This window comes from Microtus ochrogaster, chromosome 10 (genome assembly GCF_000317375.1).
Source record: "Microtus ochrogaster isolate Prairie Vole_2 chromosome 10, MicOch1.0, whole genome shotgun sequence".
NCBI classification, from domain to species: Eukaryota; Metazoa; Chordata; class Mammalia; order Rodentia; family Cricetidae; genus Microtus; species Microtus ochrogaster.
This window is the reverse complement of record NC_022016.1, coordinates 36,408,297-36,426,326: the sequence shown is the minus strand read 5'-3', so window position 1 is coordinate 36,426,326 and position 18,030 is coordinate 36,408,297. Positions and strand designations below refer to the sequence as shown.

Below are 18,030 nucleotides of genomic sequence, written 5' to 3'. Positions count from 1 at the left end.
GCCGCTTTTTTAAAGGGAGAGAGACCACGCCCCAATGGGCGGGTATCTCAGCGGCTATAGGCTGGAGGAGCGGAAGGACCTCCCGCAACACCTGTCATGATGATAATGGACTAAACCTCTGAAACGGTAAGCAAGCTCCAAATTAAATGCTTTCTTTTATAAGAGTTGCCTTGGTCAAAGTGTCTCTTCATAGCAATAAAACAGTGACTAACACACATGGACAAAGGACCATATCTTTAATAAACAGTGTAGCAAAGATTGGGTGTCTACAAACAGAAGAATAAAACTAAATACTTAACCTATATAAACATTATATAGCATATATAAAGTCAAAACAAAATGGATTAGAGATTTACCTGTAAGACCCAAAAGGGTAAGACAACTAGAAAATAATTTGAAAAGTGTAGGGGAAAAGTTATATGGCACTGATTTTGTCAACCATTTATTTTGGCAGGGGCAGGGGTATGATCTCAGAAGCATAAGAAACAAAAGCAAAAACACAAGTGGGATCACATCTTATAACCTGGAATGACAACAGTTTCAATACTTCTGTATAACAAGGGAAACACTCAACAAAGAGACAGTCTAGGTGGTGTGAGAAAATATCTACCCCTGATAGGAAGTAAGTAACCAAGATACAGAGGGAATTCAAATAGGTCAAAATTAAACCAAATAACCTTGTTAAATTTTGGGAAAATTGTCAAAAGAACGCATGTAAATACCAATGGGTTTATGAATAGTGCTTAAAACTATCGATTTTAGGTAAAAACAAATCAAGCTCACATGCCATTTATCCTCAGACCTGCTGGAATAGCTCCTACTACAAAGATGATATGTACAACTGTTAACGATGTACAGATACAGATAAGGGAATGATTGCACATTGTTACTAGAGAAATGCAAATTAATAAAGCTGTAATACAAAGTAGCATGGATGCCTTTCAAAAATGAAGATAAAAACTGGCACTACCATATTATTCATTATTCCTTCTATTGGTTATATGGCCAAAGGAAATGAAAAAGACCTTTGCATTCTCATGTTCATTGCAACACTTTCTGGATAGCTAAAATTCTAATCAGCTCATTCCATTATTACAAGGGCCCTTCACCTGCAAAAACTGGGAGGTCAGGGAATGTGGGTATAGAAACAGTGGGGAGCTATATTTATTCGAAAATAAAGGTATGGTATGCTAGGCTGCAATCAAATCTGGGACATATCAAGTGAGTATTTTAGAGTCAGGAAAAGAGGTAGCATTGATTAAAACAATACCCCAAAGCAGTAGGAAATTATTGAGATTCTCAAAGCAGATGGGTGTGTGTTTGTGTGAAATAATCAAATGACACTCACTGTCTTATACTGTCTGAAAAGACAAATCCACTTTCCATGCAGAAAAAAAAAAAAACCCTAGACATTCCAATACATTTGCAGGTGTAAGGTAGGGAAATAAATTACAGACAAAAGTGTCAACACTGTCAAGTAAAGAACAGCTTTTAGCTAGGTAATAATTCTACAGAAATGTACATTTACTCTATGCTTGAAGGCAAAATAAGAGAACATTTCCTTAGAAAACCACTTAAACTTGCTGTTGGTTTCCAGAGGCTTTTGTTTTTCTAAATAGCGCCTCCTGGGAAGGCTTGAATGGCAATTCATACCGACAAACACTTCTTGTCTAACTAGCTAACGTGACTTTCAAAAGGATAATGAGTCATAGGTAATCAAGCATTCCATGTCATGCCATAAAATGGAAGTTGTACTGTGAAACTACTTCACAGTACTCAAGTTTGACAACTTGAATCCCTTTTTTTGTCTGCACCAGCCTCCCCACTGGCTCCTGTTGTAGTACCTAACACAAATAAAGCTCTCAGTACTGAAGGACTTTCAGTAACACAAGAATAAGCAGTACAACAGCGTATTGCTCTGCCATTTCCCCTGTAAAGGGAAGTTTGGGTTGCGGAAATATTAATTCTGATCTTTTATTACTAGAGAAACCAGTCCCTATAACTCACATTCCACCTTAGCTGGATAAGACATAAAAACCTCAAGACTTTAGGGTTGCTCACAATAAATCCTAAGCAGCCGGTAGTATGTCACCTGAACTGGAATTACTGACACAGGAAGGAGACTGTTACAAATAATTGTACTGAATTTGATTTTACAGATTGTTATTGCCTTTATTTTATTGGCAGAAAAAGCAAGAAATTTTGTGAAAATCACTTCTATAACACACAACACAATGATCTATAACTAGAATTACTGTCTTGCTGGGTATGATGGTATATACTTTTAATTCCAGTACTTGGGAGACAAAGGCAAGCAGATCTCTGTGAGTTTGAGGCCAACTTGGTCTATGTAGTGAGTTCAAAGGCAGCTAGTGCTATATAGAAATACCGTGTCTCAGGAAAAGACAAAACGGACAAATGACAATAATCAAGTCTTGTCACTTCTGACCTTTAATCAGCAAAGATCATCTGTCTTTAATGGAGGAGAAAAAAATCATCACATTAAACCACACAAGTTTGACATTTTATCTTTCTAACCTTTTTGCATTCATCAACTACTATTCCTAAGTACATAAAGGTTGATGAGTTCTAGGTGTGTTTGTCTGAGAGCACACATGTCATAGTATATGTGTGGAGGTAGAGGAAAACTTTGAAGGTAGTTTGAATGTAATTGGCCCCCATAAATTCATAGGGAGTGGCAGCATTAGGAGGTGTGGCTTTATTGGCCTTGATGAAGAAAGTGTGCCACTACTGATGTAGGCTTTGAGATCTCATATCTGCTCAAGCCATGCCCAGTGTCTCAGTTCACTTCCTGTTGCCTGTGGGCCAAAGATATATGACTCTTAGCTCCTTATCCAGCACTATGTCTGCTTGCATGTCACCAAGTTTCCTGCCATGATGATAATGGACTAAACCTCTAAAACTATAAGCCACCCAATTAATTGGACTTCTATGAGTTGTTCTTTATCCTTCACACATGCTCCAAGGCAGGTACTCATCATCATCATCATCATCATCATCATCATCATCATCATCATCATCATCATTATTATTATTATTATTATTATTATTATTATTATTGTAGCCATACTTATTCTTTGATGGAGGAGTCACATGGATATTGTGAAGACAGATGTTGTGGATCACCATTTGGTAAAGTACATTACCTTCTTTCATGATTTCTTCAGTCTTTTTGTCAGTAGACTTATGCTTAAGAAAGAAGTTTGAATCTTTCACATACAGTTTAGCTCCTGGTAGAAGATGGACTGAACCATCAACTGTTATAATACTATTGACAGCCATTTCCCAGTTCCTTCTAATGTGCAATCTGAACAAAATCTATGCAGAGCAGAGAGAGAGGAAAAGATTTCAAGTCTTCTAACTTTGTAGAAATGTGGTAGTGCCAGCCATATTACATTTGATAGGAAACTCTGTTGCCTCTGATGGAGACAAGTACTTATAACTCACCCTCTCTGCCAGGACAAGATGTATGCACAGTGTCTTATGCAGACAGCACAAAAGAAGTTCATGACAAGGTAGCTGCTGTGTCCATACAGTATGAGCCAGCTGCTTTAGTCTTACAGTGCTCAGATGTTGGGCTGTACATCCAGTCTATACTGAATCTTTAATATCACAAGACTTGGTAAATTCTAGATGAGCTTAGAGTAAATCTTTATAGGTATGTTAGAGGAAGAATACATCTCTTGTGTGCTTAGAACAGGGACTTGAAAATGGCATGATTTGTACAAGCACAAACCTTTATTTGCAAAATGGATTGCTATGATTAGCTAAAAAAAGGAGCAAAAATTGGTACTAAAACATTTGCATAAGGGAATTTTGTGACAGGCACAAAAGGGAAGCTATTGTGATTGGTATAAGTACAAATCTTCATTTACATAAGAAGTTTATGTAAATGGTACAAAACAGGCAATTCAATAATCTATTCAAAACTGACAATACTGTATTTAGTTTAAATCTTTATTTGCATGAGATGATTATGTCAGTCATAAAACTAAATAATGCTATGATTGGTGCAAACAAAGTCCTTTATTTGCATAGGAAGGCTGTTATTATTGATAAAGTAGTCATTGATATGATTGGTTCAAACAGTCTTCACTTGCAATGATTGGTGCAAAACAATCTAATAAAAAAGTGACAGTGTTATAACTGGGATCAATAAAATCTTCATTTGCATGAAAATTGTGCTATAATTGGTCTAAAGAAGACTACTAGAAAAGAAGCAGTGCTGTAATTGGTGAAAATACAAATTTTCATTTGCATAAGATGCTTATTATATGTGGCAAAAATAATCTTATACTCTTGTGATTGGTCCAAACCACAACCACTTATTTGCACAGAAGGCTTTTTTTGTGATTGGTATAAACATGCTGTAAATGGTCCAACCACAAACCTTAATTTCTATAAACTTATAACTTTCAGTCAGTTACAAAGTGGAGAATGTTGTGATTGGTCCAAATGCAATCCTTCTTTGCATAGGAGGACTTAGGCAACTTGTTTAAAAGTGATGGTTTAAAAATAAGCCTTCATTTGTATGAGAGTTTTGTTGTAACTAGTATAAACCTTTTCACTCTTGTGATTGGTCCAAATTTGTATAGTAGGGACATTGTGACAAGTATAAAAGTAATGGCTGTGATTGGTTCCAAAACAAGCATTTATTTGTATGATAAGCTTGTTGGAACTAGTACAAAACTAATCACTTTTGCGATCGGTTCAAATACAGTACTTCATTTGCATAGCAATTATTGTGACATATATAAAAGTCAGTGCTGTGATTGGTAAAATTACAAACTTTAATTTGCATAAAATACTTCTGTCAGTGATAAAATAGGGAATGCTGTGATTGGTCCAAACACAAACCTTAATTTGCATAGTAGGGCTATTATGACCTATATAAAAGCAATGGCTGTGGTTGGTTCAAAAATAAACCTTGATTTGCATAAGAGACTTTTAGTCACTGCTATAAAACTTACCATTCTTGTGATTGGTCCAAACACAAACCTTAATTTGCATAGTAGGGCTATTATGACCTATATAAAAGCAATGGCTGTGGTTGGTTCAAAAATAAACCTTTATTTGCATAAGAGACTTGTAGTAACTGCTATAAAACTTACCACTCTTGTGATTGGTCCAAACACAGTCCTTCATTTGCATAGTAGACTTATTGTGATATATATATATATGTATATATACATATATACATATATATATATGCTATGACTGGTTCAAATATAAATCTTATTTGCATAAGATGCTTATTTCTATCAGTGACTGCATAAGATGCTTAGTTCTATCAGTAACAAAATGGAGAATGCTGTGATTGATTCTATTACAGTCCTTCATTTGGGAATGAGCACCTATTTGACTTTAAAAGTGATGGCAGCAGCAACAGTGAAAGTGTGGCAATATTGAGTAATGGATATAACAATGAAAATAGTTAACTATTTTATTTGTAAGATTACAAATGTGAGACAATGAGGAATGAAAGAAGTAGAAAATGTGTAGAGTTGCAGTTTAAGGAGAAGAGGTCTTTAAGAAGCAGAGAAAGGAAACTGCTGGTACTATTCACTAGAGGTGTTTCATAGAATTGTCTTTAGGACTTAAGCTTCTCACTTATCCATTACTCTATGACACAATTGTGAATAGTAAGAAATCTTGATGCCTAAGCTGAACCAGAAGCTGTATTGCTAGCTATTAACAAGGGCACTTAAGAATTTTAAAACTTTATTTCATACAGGGCATAAATATCCTAAAATTTTTATGAGTTGTTTACACTAACTTTAAGGGCAGTGTTTACAAACTCCACAAACAAGTCAAATTTAATTTCTAAGTCTCAACTTCTTTATCTATAAGAAGGGGAGAATATTACTTACCTCATGGGGTTGTGGCTATGAACTACCAGTGATATTGCCGCTGATAATGCTATGGGTAACATCACTTGGTTTTTCTCTCTAACATTGCTTACTTTCTTTATGAGGAGAGATCCACTTGTTGTGCCCGGCCTCTTAGCCCAGAAATAAGCACACAGAAACTGTATTAATTAAATCACTGCTTGGCCAATTAGCTCTAGCTTCTTATTGGCTTACTCTCACATGTTAATTTAACCCATTTCTATTGATCTGTGTATCATCCCCAGGTTGTGGCCTACCAGCAAAGTTTCAGCATGTCTATCTCTGGTGGCAGGTCTATGGCGTCCCCTGACTCAGCTCTTCCTTCTCCCAGCATTCAGTCCAGCATTCCCTGACTACCTAAGTTCTGCCTTTCTATAGGTCCAAAACATTTTCTTTATTCATTAATGATAATCACGGCACAATAGGGGGCTCCCACATCAACTTTCAAATTAGTTATATCTATTGGGTCTAATTTTTTGTGGCTATCCTACAGTTATGACCAGACTGTGTTTTCAATATTTTTATTCCAACCACTATATCTTACCTCACTGGCAAGTTATCAGCTTATGATCGGAAGGATAATATATTTAGAGTTAAGAGACCCAGGCAGGGCAAAGACATTGTTTTGACTGTTAGAAGAGAAAAAACATTTTCTTTTCTGAACAGTATAGTGCAGAGCTAATAATGTACAGGTTTAGCATTCGTGGAGCTAGGAAGAGAGGTCAATGATGTGTTTACCTGAAATTGAAGCCAAAGAGGAATAGAAAGCTGAGACTCCAAAGTCTAGGTAAGATTTGCCAATCTGGGTCAAGCTACTAATCAATGCAAATACTACCAAGCTTTTATTTACAGTTTACAGTGTGCCTAACAGAATGCTGACAGGCTTATAGAAAATGCTTATACAAACATAATACCAATTCTCTAAGAGAACCAAGCACTTCAGATATCCCAGGTCTCAGAGTTGTAGTGACAGATACCATACTGATTATTATGTTACAAATTAGAATATCAAGGTTTAGAAAGTAACTTGCTCAAGATCACATAGGCATTTTGAAGCCATGAAGAAATCAATGCTAATTTCAGTTCACTATCTTTACCGAATGACCTTTTGCTACATCATATAAAGAATAATCTCTGGCAGCATAAATGTAACCTTTTCATTCTCCTTCTTACTTAGAAACTGACAGTAAATGTCAAGAAATTTAGTTGGTTATAATGAATTCAAGGCTTTGTTGTTCTAGGATTGAACATGCTAGATTACATGGCCATTTTATGAATCCCTAAAGTAAAAATATTTTGGCAAGTAGTTGCTTTTTCGTGTGAGCCAAGAAGACCATTCCTGCCTATGAAAAAGAGAGATAATGTTTTGAAAGTGGTCATACTCTGTGGATATGTTTTTGATGGCATAAAAAAGGCTTTCTTGTTATAATAGGATCCTGTAGGATGGTCTTTAGCAATCCATGAAGATCTTCAAATGATAAATGGATTTAAGTAATAAATGTTATTCATATATGATTATATATTTTTATATTATACAACATGCATCTATGAAGAGCTTCTAAAATAACGGATTTATAGTATCTATTAAAATTACAACAACATTTGTTATTACTTGAAAATAGAAGCCTTCAGCATTTTCAGGCCTGAACTATCACATTTGTTCACACTTGTCTAATTGTGTAGCTGGTGGACTAATCTGAAAGTATTTCCTACCTTGGGCTGAAGCACAAACCACTCATCACATGGGTTTTCAAAGTTCCATGAGTCAAAAGCTATCTCCACCTCTCCAAGAAAACTGTTGTGCCCAAAGCGATCGTAGTGCCAGACTGAGAGCTGCAGAGTTCTTGTTTCCAGCTGGGTGTGGCTGATGGTATACTACAAATGAGATGTAAAGAATCACACTCTGCAGTGAGGATTCAATCTAATTGTAGAGCAGGCTAAAGTTTACTTCACCAATTTTCAGACCATAGGCATCAGCAATATGAAAAAAACCTGATACTTTTGCTACAGTTGAAGATATGCTTTAAAACACATTTTAGGTTTTACCTAGTTAAGAACTATACATACACGCATACATACACGTTACACATATACATATATTCATACATACACATACATATATATTAATAAACAAATTATTATAGGGGTCAACAAACTTCAGGGACAATATTGAAAGTATTAGGTGAAGAGGAAAGCTCTTTCCAATTTTACTTGGTTTTCTTTTTTGTCATTTCCCTGTTTGTTTTTGTCAAGTCTACTTTGTAGCTCTAGGTTTAATATAACCATATTCCAATTCACTAATTCATAATAAAAAACCTCGAATACAGACAAGTATTAACATGTGACATTGTAGCCTAAGATTCATAAATCCCAGTAGAAGTCAAAACTACACATAGGTTTAGCAGAAAATAAATACTATGGGGTTCGCAGCACAATATTTTCCAGCAAAATGTTCAGCATGGCCACGTGACCACATATTCTCTAATCTTCTGTTGTTCTGTATATCCATCTGGGTCATGCTTCAGACTGACTCATTTCTGAGCTTGGATTTGCATGTATCCCTGTCCCAGCAGTTACCATCATGACTAACTTTAGCTCTCTACCTCCTGAATTTATCTGTCACTGTAATTATGTGTTCTGCTTGGGATCATCTTTGCTATCCTATTATGATCACTGGATTCAAAGTCAGCCTGCATTTGTTCATTTTTCATTTGGTCTGTCTTACTATTGACCCCTGCATCCACACATACCTCTACTAACGCATGTGGACAACTTGTGGCTTTCTTCCATCACTACTGCTCAATGTGATAAACTCTGAATCCATTACTCTGGGCACAAGTTAAATCATTTTCTTAAGATTATTAATATTATTAATTTATTTTATCTTTCCTTTGTCTTTCTTACCAGGCCATGTGGATCCAGAGTGAAGGAAGGGGTTGTTTATGGCTACCCATTAGAAATAGAAATTTCTTTAGAATTTAGAACCCAAATTCTGGATCATGTTTTATCTAGGCATTTTCTGAGACTTCTCAAACCTGACCTTGCATTGCTAGTGCTCATTAACCACACACCTATATTTATCCAAACTCAGAGATCCTAATAAGAAACAGCACAAAGCAATAAATATGTACAAAGTGATTTGCTGAATTAGTGACAAAGTTCATTTAAGAAAAATGTTCAAGAAAGCTGATTTCTCAAAGGAGCAACTTATTTTGTCACAAGATATACCAGCTTAGATTTAATTTGCAATTTCCTGGCTCATCTTGACATAAGGCACAACCCCAGAAACAGTGGAAAATGACCAGAGCAAGGAGAGTTTACTGTTTTTTCTTTTCCATAAACTTCCCGAAAGTTAATAACATTCAAATTCAAGCTTTCCAAAACACATATAAACTTTGGATTTCACAAATGCTCCATTTAGTTATTTCTTCATTTCTTTTTGGTATCTTTGTATTTTTGAAACAGGGACTAGTCTTATTCTGTAGGCCAAGCTTGTTTGAATGTCACCATGCTATCTCAGACTAGCCCTGAACTTTTAACAATATCCCCGCCACAACCTTCTGACCTGTAGTTTATTATAAATTAAAGAAATTCTAGTTAATATGACATAAGTCCCTATATTGGTATTTATTTACCTTCAGTGTTTCGTTAAATTCTGGATTGGTGCCTGTTCTGATTTTGGTCTTGCGCTTATTGTTTCGTGACTTGTCTGGAAGAAGGTATGACTTGACATAACTGTAAATAAGAAAGGATAAAAAAATCATTATTTACAAACATAAACTTTACTAGAAATATTCCAGGACTTTAGTGAGTAAAGGGAATGGGTAAGTGGATAAAAGATATAGAAATAAGAGACTTCAGGGTGTCATAAATATAATTCTGGGCTTTCTATAAGAAAGAAGCAGTGTTGTATATTGGTGGAGAACTACCCATGCATCACTGCTTTTGATAGCCTTGGGTTTTTAACTTTTCTATATCTGTTTCCTCAAATGTAGAAAGTGGGATAGCAGCAATACCTAACTCATGAAACATATAGGAGGAGCTGCCATATTGTACTACTTCACAAATGGAATCTGCTAACAACAATGATCCTACAACCTTTTCTGAGATATATGTCTCTCCAGTACTTAGCTCTATCTTCTGATGTCAGGGCATAGGGTTAATTGGAATGAATGAATGAAAGAAAGAAAGCAGTGAATTGGAAGCAATGGAAAATGGCAACTTGACAGAATTTCAATGCCATCCCTTGGCTTGTGTTGGCTAGCCATTTTAGAAGTGTCTTGGGACAGAGACATTAGAAAAGACAGAGACAAGAACAACATTGAAACATATTATACTACAGTTCTGAAACACATCCACTGAGGTTTTAGATGATTCCTTTCTATGAAAGCCAAAATAATTATATTTGTCATTTAGCCATTTAGAATTTAGAGAGTATAAAATGAGCAACAAGTCACACCTCCCCCCTCTGAGAAGCTATTTATGATTAAAAGATGCTGGGAGAGAGAAAATGGATTTCTTCAATGGCGTAACACTGGGTATAATCAAGTATACTCCAAAGCAGGATTCATGCTCAGGAGTAGTTGACTAACACAAATTGGACTCTGTATTGTGTGTGTGTGTGTGTGTGTGTGTGTGTGTGTGTGTGTGTTGTGCACACGCATACGCACACATGCGTGCACACACATGCTTTAGTTTTGTTCTAAGAGAGAGAAAGAACATAAAGTTGGTAGGGGGAATCTGGGAGGGTTGAGAGGGAAAAGAATATAATCACAATATACTGCATGAAAAATATTTTAAACAATCAGCACAACCCTCTTAGGCATCATGCTGTGTGCCAATATGTCAGTTTTCTTCCTCCACAAGTGGCCTCTGCTAGTTCTGAATCATTTAAAGGCCTCTTTCAAATCAGATAATCGGGATACAATATTTATACTCATACTCCAGAGAATATTTAGAACTACAGTATAGGAAGGAAATGAAAAGTAGCTTTCTTTTTTTTTTGTTTTTTGAGAGAGGGTTTCTCTGTGTAACAACCCTGGCTGTCCTGGAACTCACTTTGTAGACCAGGCTGATCTTAAACTCACAGAGATCCTCCTGCTTCTGCCTCCCGAGTGCAAGTGCTAGGATTAAAGGCATGTACCACCATGTCTAGACAGAAGTAGCTTTCTAAGAAGGTATTTTATTTTGTTTGTTTGGTTGGTTTATCAAGACAGAATTTTGCTGTATAACACTTATGGCTGTCCTGGAATTGCTCTGTAGACCAGGGTGGCTTTGTTGTTGGGATTAAAGGCATGCACTGCCACCTCCTGACTCTGAGAAAGTTCTTAACTAAAGGTAATCCTTAACTTCTTCTGAAGAGGACATATGCGTGACATGGGAAAGTGAAGACAGAGAAGGTAGTACTAGAGACAGCTCTGGAGCATCCCATGTACTTACGCATCTGTCCTCTGTCTCTTTTCATCACCTATGGCCAGGTTTCTGCAATTCTTGACAAAAATGTAGAGGTTGCCAGTTTTGTAGCAGTAGCTGATGTGGAGGAGAATTTCCCCGGTTACCTTCACGTTTCCGTAGTCTCCTGTCTCACTGTAAACACTCATCATGCTGTTAAGGCTGGTCTGTAGTAAACAAGATGAAGAAAGTCAGCCAGTAATATTTTCAGGCTCTATGCAAAACTCCACCCCCTTTAGTCAATGTTAGTTGGTGTTCTATGTAACTAGTTTTGCTGGTGCTGCACAAAATTCTAACCTGAAAAGCACCAGCAAAAACACTTAGCTCCATCAGTAAGGGAGGCAGAAAGCTTGCTGAGAGAGGAAGTATGTCCTTTAAGTTAGCTAAAATCCTTTATTCATGTCTTCTTAGGAATACGGAGTCATTTGGAGATTCCTAATACAATCTTGCTTCTCCATCCCTGTCACTGTCTACTTTTTTTGATGATAGACTCAGATGCAACATATTTACATATCTAGACCATAATGATCAGAAGAAAGAAAAGTTCACTCTACATTGTGAGTTAACAAAAATCTTAGTGTCTTTCTTTGCACTCTTAAGGTTTGTGTTATCAGTCCTCAGGGAACCACAGCTACAGCCTTAACAAAGGTATAGCTAGACATCCTATACTCACAGGGTGTAAGTTCCCCAGCTTCATAGCTGTGTGGATCCATAGGTAGTTTAAGAACCATGGCTTTAAAATTCCATGTAATAGTAAGCGACCTAAATATAGCACCAAGAAATTAAGGACCTCATTTAATATAAAAACCTAAAAAATTCTATAAGGGTGAATAAAAATTCTGTCAAAACATTCAGAACAGTGGCGCACGCCTTTAATCCCAGCACTCGGGAGGCAGAGGCAGGCGGATCTCTGTGAGTTCGAGACCAGCCTGGTCTACAAGAGCTAGTTCCAGGACAGGCTCCAAAACCACAGAGAAACCCTGTCTCGAAAAACCAAAAAAAAAAAAAAACATTCAGAACATAATATACATATTTTAAATCAATGTAGCATTATTATTAGTACCAGAAACAAAGACTCTGTATCTTATTAACATGATGGAAACAAAAGCCCAGTGACATTCATGAATGATGCAGTAATTTCATTAACCTCTTATTCACCACTGAGAAGCAAAGACTACAGAAGTACAAAGAATGTAGAATTTTCATTCATTCATATACATGGATATATATCTGTATCTATATCTCATCTATCCATCATATATCATGTGTGGATACATGAATGTATCTATATTTCTATCTATTTATCTCTGTGTCTATGTATGTCCATGATTGGATTTTATTGTCATTGTTTTTAAAAGGCTATTGTGTTTTAAACAGGATGTATTTTTTCAAGAAACAGGATTATCTGACTTAGTTCATAATCTCTTTTAAACAGAAGTCAAAGGCAAGAATGAACCAATAATTTTAAAATTGCATATAAGTTATTTCTTTTTCTTTTAATATATAGCCCAGGCTGATTTTGAACACATGATCCTCCTGCCTGTGCCTCCTCCGGCAAATCTTACAGGTGTGAGCTATCACAACCCACACAAGTGATTTCTTAAAGAGAATCAATAAGTAACAGAATTTGTCCTTCTTATCCTTAAAATAATGCAACAGAATTTAAAATGTTAACTACATAAAAAGTCTACTGAGGATCATTTTAGAATGAAGATTAAGTCTGGATTACAGTCTGGCATTTTAGTTTTTCTACAGACAACTAGATCTTAGGGCCCAAATAATGTGTGCTTGTACCCCAGAGTATCACTGTAAATTCAAGGAGTACCAAAAAAAGATTTAAAAGGGAAACACAGCTACAGCAGAATACATCAGACAGCATACAGAGTTGGCAAAGCGCTAACTAGCAGGTTGCAGTGTCATTATTATGATCATACTTTACTTTTATAATGAATTACTATTTTTGATATGATGAACTTTTGACAGTTTCTTCAATCTAAAAAAATCCATTAAAATCTATATAGAATGCAGGTATGGTGGTGCGTGCTCTTCATCTGAGAATTTGGGAGATGAAGGCAGAAGGGTCTTGAGTTTCTCAAACAAAATGAACTTTTCTCAAGGCAAAAAAAGCAGAAACATTAATTTCAGTTGAACATGGTGCTATCTAATGAGATTCTAAGATCTGAAAGACTATATAGTACTCAGCAAGTACACACATGCTATTAGTAAGTAATGGAAACACTTAAGTTCAGAACTTAATCACTATTTGAAAAAAGAATAATTCAGGTAAATTAAAAAAAAATTCTGTTCTTAAGTTTTTGGGAAACTAGTCCTTACTTCTTCTCACTTAGGAATTACATTAGAGAATTATTGAGATTCTAGGGGATGCATAAATTGGGAAAGTTTGGGGGTCCATGGTTATACAATAGTGTTGATATATGGGCCATGGTTCAAGCCTTAAGAGCTTCATGAATGAACCTCAACTAATCTACACACAGAGAAACTCTGGTTCACAAATTTGTTAGTAACACTAAGCCATAGAGGAATGTTGGGAGCTGCATACCCACAGACCCTGAACTTTCTATAACTTTTGCCTGCTAGAAGTAAACAACTTGTGTTTCTATGCTTGCAGCTGCTCTGAGCACAAAACCCACATGAGCTCCTGATGACAAGGAAATGGTTTCTGGAAGGCTTGCATTTGAAAATCCTGAGAGCTGGGGCATGGCCACTAGTCAAGAAGAACACTATATAAGCTGCCTTGGAACATAATAAAATTGGCATTGTTGCTTCAAGAGTGACCCATGTCTCCGTGTATTCTTTAATCTCCAGACCCTTGCCTGACCACAGTTCCAGGTGTGCAGGATGCCACAGAGAAAAGTTCTGGGTTTCTAGTCTAACCCTGATTGCTCTTCGGGCTGAGAAGGGAGGGGGACTTGATTGGGGGAGGGGGAGGGAAATGGGAGGAGGTGGCGGGGAAGAGACGGAGATCTTTAATAAATAAATAAATTTAAAAAAAAAAACAAAAGCCCTGTGGACTACAACTCAACACCTTCTTGTATAACTGACCCATACTTTCAACACAGCCTCCTGTAACTATATGATCAGACAAGGATGAGGGATCCCTATGAGTAGAAAAAATTTAAGCAGTCACAAAATTGAGACTTAGGAGGATTAAAATTAATTATGACAATTTTACTCCTGATAAACCACCTTTTTTTTTTTATCAAAACATGGCTGTGACTTAAAATAGAGATACTCATCAATAAACCATTTTGGGACATGTCTTTTGACTGGTACTCAGATTCTAACCTTTAATGAACTGGAACTATTGAGATGTTTCAGCTTATGAATCCCTTCTGAAAGGAGTATCTAGCTGTGTACCAGTCAAAAAACAAGTGGAACTGCTAATCCAATCATATTTCTTAAACCATGGAACTTCTGAAGTATGGTTGGAAAGGGGAAAATAGCAAGGGTGAAGACTCACGGTGTCTGAATCAGCATCAGGCACATTTAGGTAGCTCCTCTTCCTATCAGATCCTGCTTGGGAGTTCTTTAAGGATGCCATCCAATGACCAAAAGAAAAAGGGTGTTAGAGCACCGAAGTCAGAGAAGCAAAGAAATGCACAGATACAATAGCATGTTGGTATCTAAAGGCTCTCAAAGGGGATTTTTAACTCAAGGTAAGAGCAGAGTTTTCCTTGAAGACATTGGGAAACTCTGAGCAGTTCTTTTGAGTAGGAAAGAAAGGAAAGTAGGGATGTTTTGTGGGAAAATGGCTGGCAGTAGTGCAGAGAACATTTGGGGAATTGTGCGAATGATATGAGAAGAACTTATCAACAGAGAATTGGAATAATTTATAGACTTCAGATGACTGGGCCTAAATTAGAAAATGAAGAAATTTAAGAATTTCTGAAGATTATTACTAAACAATTGTGTATGTTTATAGGAGTGCCAAAGACTCATGCACCTGTCAATGGTCATATCATCGCAATTAGCCTTTCTAACTCCTTCACCATTTAATTTTTTGTGCTGTGAGTTTTCAAACTCTTCTTTATCCAGGACTTTATAAAATGGAAATGAAGAGAGTTCAAAAGCTGGATTATGATCATGGCAGAAAAAGAAAGGATTCAAGAATCAAAATAGAGTGCAAGGTGGTGTATGGGCACAGAGCAAGCAGGAACCTGCGGCAGCTTGGGAGGTATGATCAAACCTTCCCACCTCTTGAAAATGCACAGGGCATGAACAAGAGAAAGAAAGTTTCTGTGAGAATGCTTACCATTGAAAGGCCTGTTGCCAGACTGTGGGGACTTGCAGAAAACCCAGAGGACACTAAGTCATTGGCATCATCTTCAGCATCTTCTAAGGAGTTCTAGAAAGGATGTAAAAGTCAATAGTTTAAGCTTATTTTTGCCATAGGAGGATATCCTTTTAAATGAAATAAAGGTTTATCTCACAAACAGTTGGAAAATCAAAGAAAAACAGGTTTAGGTTTTTGCACTTTCAGTTAATCTTAATTATAAAATCAAAAGAGCAGACAGGGGCTGGGCATTAGAGGGTCTCTTTTCTAGCATCACTTTCTTGAAGGAAATTTGGAATTCTTCAGACTTGGGTTTAATTTCCACCTTCCTGGTCTCTATGGCTTGTGTATTAGACAATGCACAAGATATTTAGTTCAGAATTGCACCCTGCCCTGCTGCCAAACACACCTCTCTCTCGCACACACTCTCCTTCTTTTTCCAGGCTCTTTCTACCCTATCTCTGTTATGATTTCTTTCTTAACTAATTTTTAGCAATGCATTTTTAACATAAAAATTCATGAATGATTTTGTTTTTTGTAATTCATGAGTTCCATTTTTTGTTTTTGATGCTTAATATAAGTGCTATAGGATTAGTGACTTTGGTATTTTTAAACAGAATTAAAAGACTTGTTTAATGTGTTTCCTTTATTTTCTGCTTCTTCTTAGCTTTTCTTAGTATAACTTGGCCAATTTATGTAATGACATTTGCTTTTAAAACCTTTTGCAATAGTTCTAAGATTTCTTCTTTGCATAAGTATATTTGAACCTAAACTGCTTTCAATATGGGCTTTTGTTGGGTATGTCTTGGAGGTCATGCTATATTTAAGTAGGTTTTTAAAGGTTTGAGTCTAAAACAGTTTTCTTAAAATAATTTAAAAATATTACTGCTTTCATCTTGTACTCAGTGTTACCATAGAAAACTGATACTAATTTGATCTTTGTCTATTTATATTAAATAATATTTCTCTTGTAAGTTTTTAAGAATTTAATATTTCTGGGTCTGAATTATTATTTATTTATCATCTTGAATACTTTCAAACTAGACATTTCTTTAAAGTATGGCAAAAATATCCTTACTGCTGCATCAGCTAGCGCTTTTTCTGTATTTACTACATTTCCTATTTCTGAGTGGACACTTATAAACTGGTTACAACACAAACTTCTAGTCATATGTCTCTTTACTTTGCTATTTTATTTAATTATTTTTAAAAGAAAACAATCTTTTTTCATTATATATACACCAATCCAAGTTTCCACTCCCTCCTCTCCTCCCATTCCCTCCACATACCCCCACCACACCCCCAATCACTCTTCAGAGAGGGTAAGGCACATTGCTTTGTGGAAGGCCCAAGGCCCTCCCTACTATATCTAGGCTGAGCAAGGTATCCCTTCAAAGAGAATAAGTTTCCAAAAAGCCAGTACAAGCAGTAGGGATAAATCCCAGTGCCACTGCCAGTGGACCCCCAGTCTGCCCCAGCCATACATCTGTCAACCACATCCAGAGGGACTAGTTTGGTCCTATGCTTGTTCCTTCCCTGTCCTGCTGGAGTTGGTGAGCTCCCATTAGCTCAGGTAGACTGTTTTAGTGAGTGAACCCATCATGGTCTTGACCTCTTTGCTCATATTCTCATTCTTTATACTCTTCAACTGGACTTTGGGAGCTCAGCCCAGTGCTTCATTGTGAGTCTCTGCCTCTGTTTCCATCAGTTGCTGGATGAAGGTTCTATGGTGATATTTAGGATATTCATCAGTCTGACTACAGGACAAGGCCAGCTCGGGCACCCTCTCCTTTATTGTTTAGGGTCTTAGCTGGGTTCATCCTTGTCTCTTTACTTTCTTTTAAAAGTAGATTATTAGAAAAACTTCTAAGCATCCAGATGAGAAGGGATATGTTCAAAAGTGTGTTCATGCATTCATAAAAGTAGAAAGATTAATATAAAGAATTCATAGTAACAACTATTTAGCTTTAAAGTCTTTCACACACGAAGGTGACTATTTGTCTTTTTACTATTGAATGTAGGGTATCCATATATATGTCCAAGACAGAAGTTCTTAACAAATATATGATTCACAAACATTTAGGTCTGTTTTCATTTTTGTAACAGTGTTTATAGTAGTACAAATACTTTTAATCTTGATGAAATTCAATTTTTCTTAAGTGAATCATGCATTACAATTATGGTGCTCTGTCGATGTATTGCCTGTACTTACACCAATAACTTTATAAATGAAGCTATTTAAAATCAAGTCATGCAAGGCATTCAACTTTGTCAAAATTTTGTTCTGGCCGGGCGATGGTGGCGCATGCCTTTAATCCCAGCACTCGGGAGGCAGAGGCAGGCAGATCTCTGTGAGTTTGAGACCAGCCTGGTCTA

The 18,030-nt window shown here is 36.4% G+C and overlaps 1 protein-coding gene across 2 annotated transcripts in view; it reads right to left on the bottom strand.

Moving 5' to 3' along the window:
* The window catches only part of Sytl5 (synaptotagmin like 5), a 303,531-nt gene that overhangs the window by 19,966 nt on the left and 265,535 nt on the right, over positions 1-18,030 (bottom strand). For both annotated transcript variants that reach the window (XM_026782244.1, XM_026782245.1), the window contains 5 exons: positions 15,634-15,726; positions 14,842-14,907; positions 11,349-11,527; positions 9,545-9,644; positions 7,623-7,784 (listed from right to left, as the gene is read on the bottom strand). In XM_026782244.1, the coding sequence (XP_026638045.1) occupies positions 7,623-7,784; positions 9,545-9,644; positions 11,349-11,527; positions 14,842-14,907; positions 15,634-15,726 (600 nt within the window). The remainder of the gene's footprint in view (positions 1-7,622; positions 7,785-9,544; positions 9,645-11,348; positions 11,528-14,841; positions 14,908-15,633; positions 15,727-18,030) is intronic.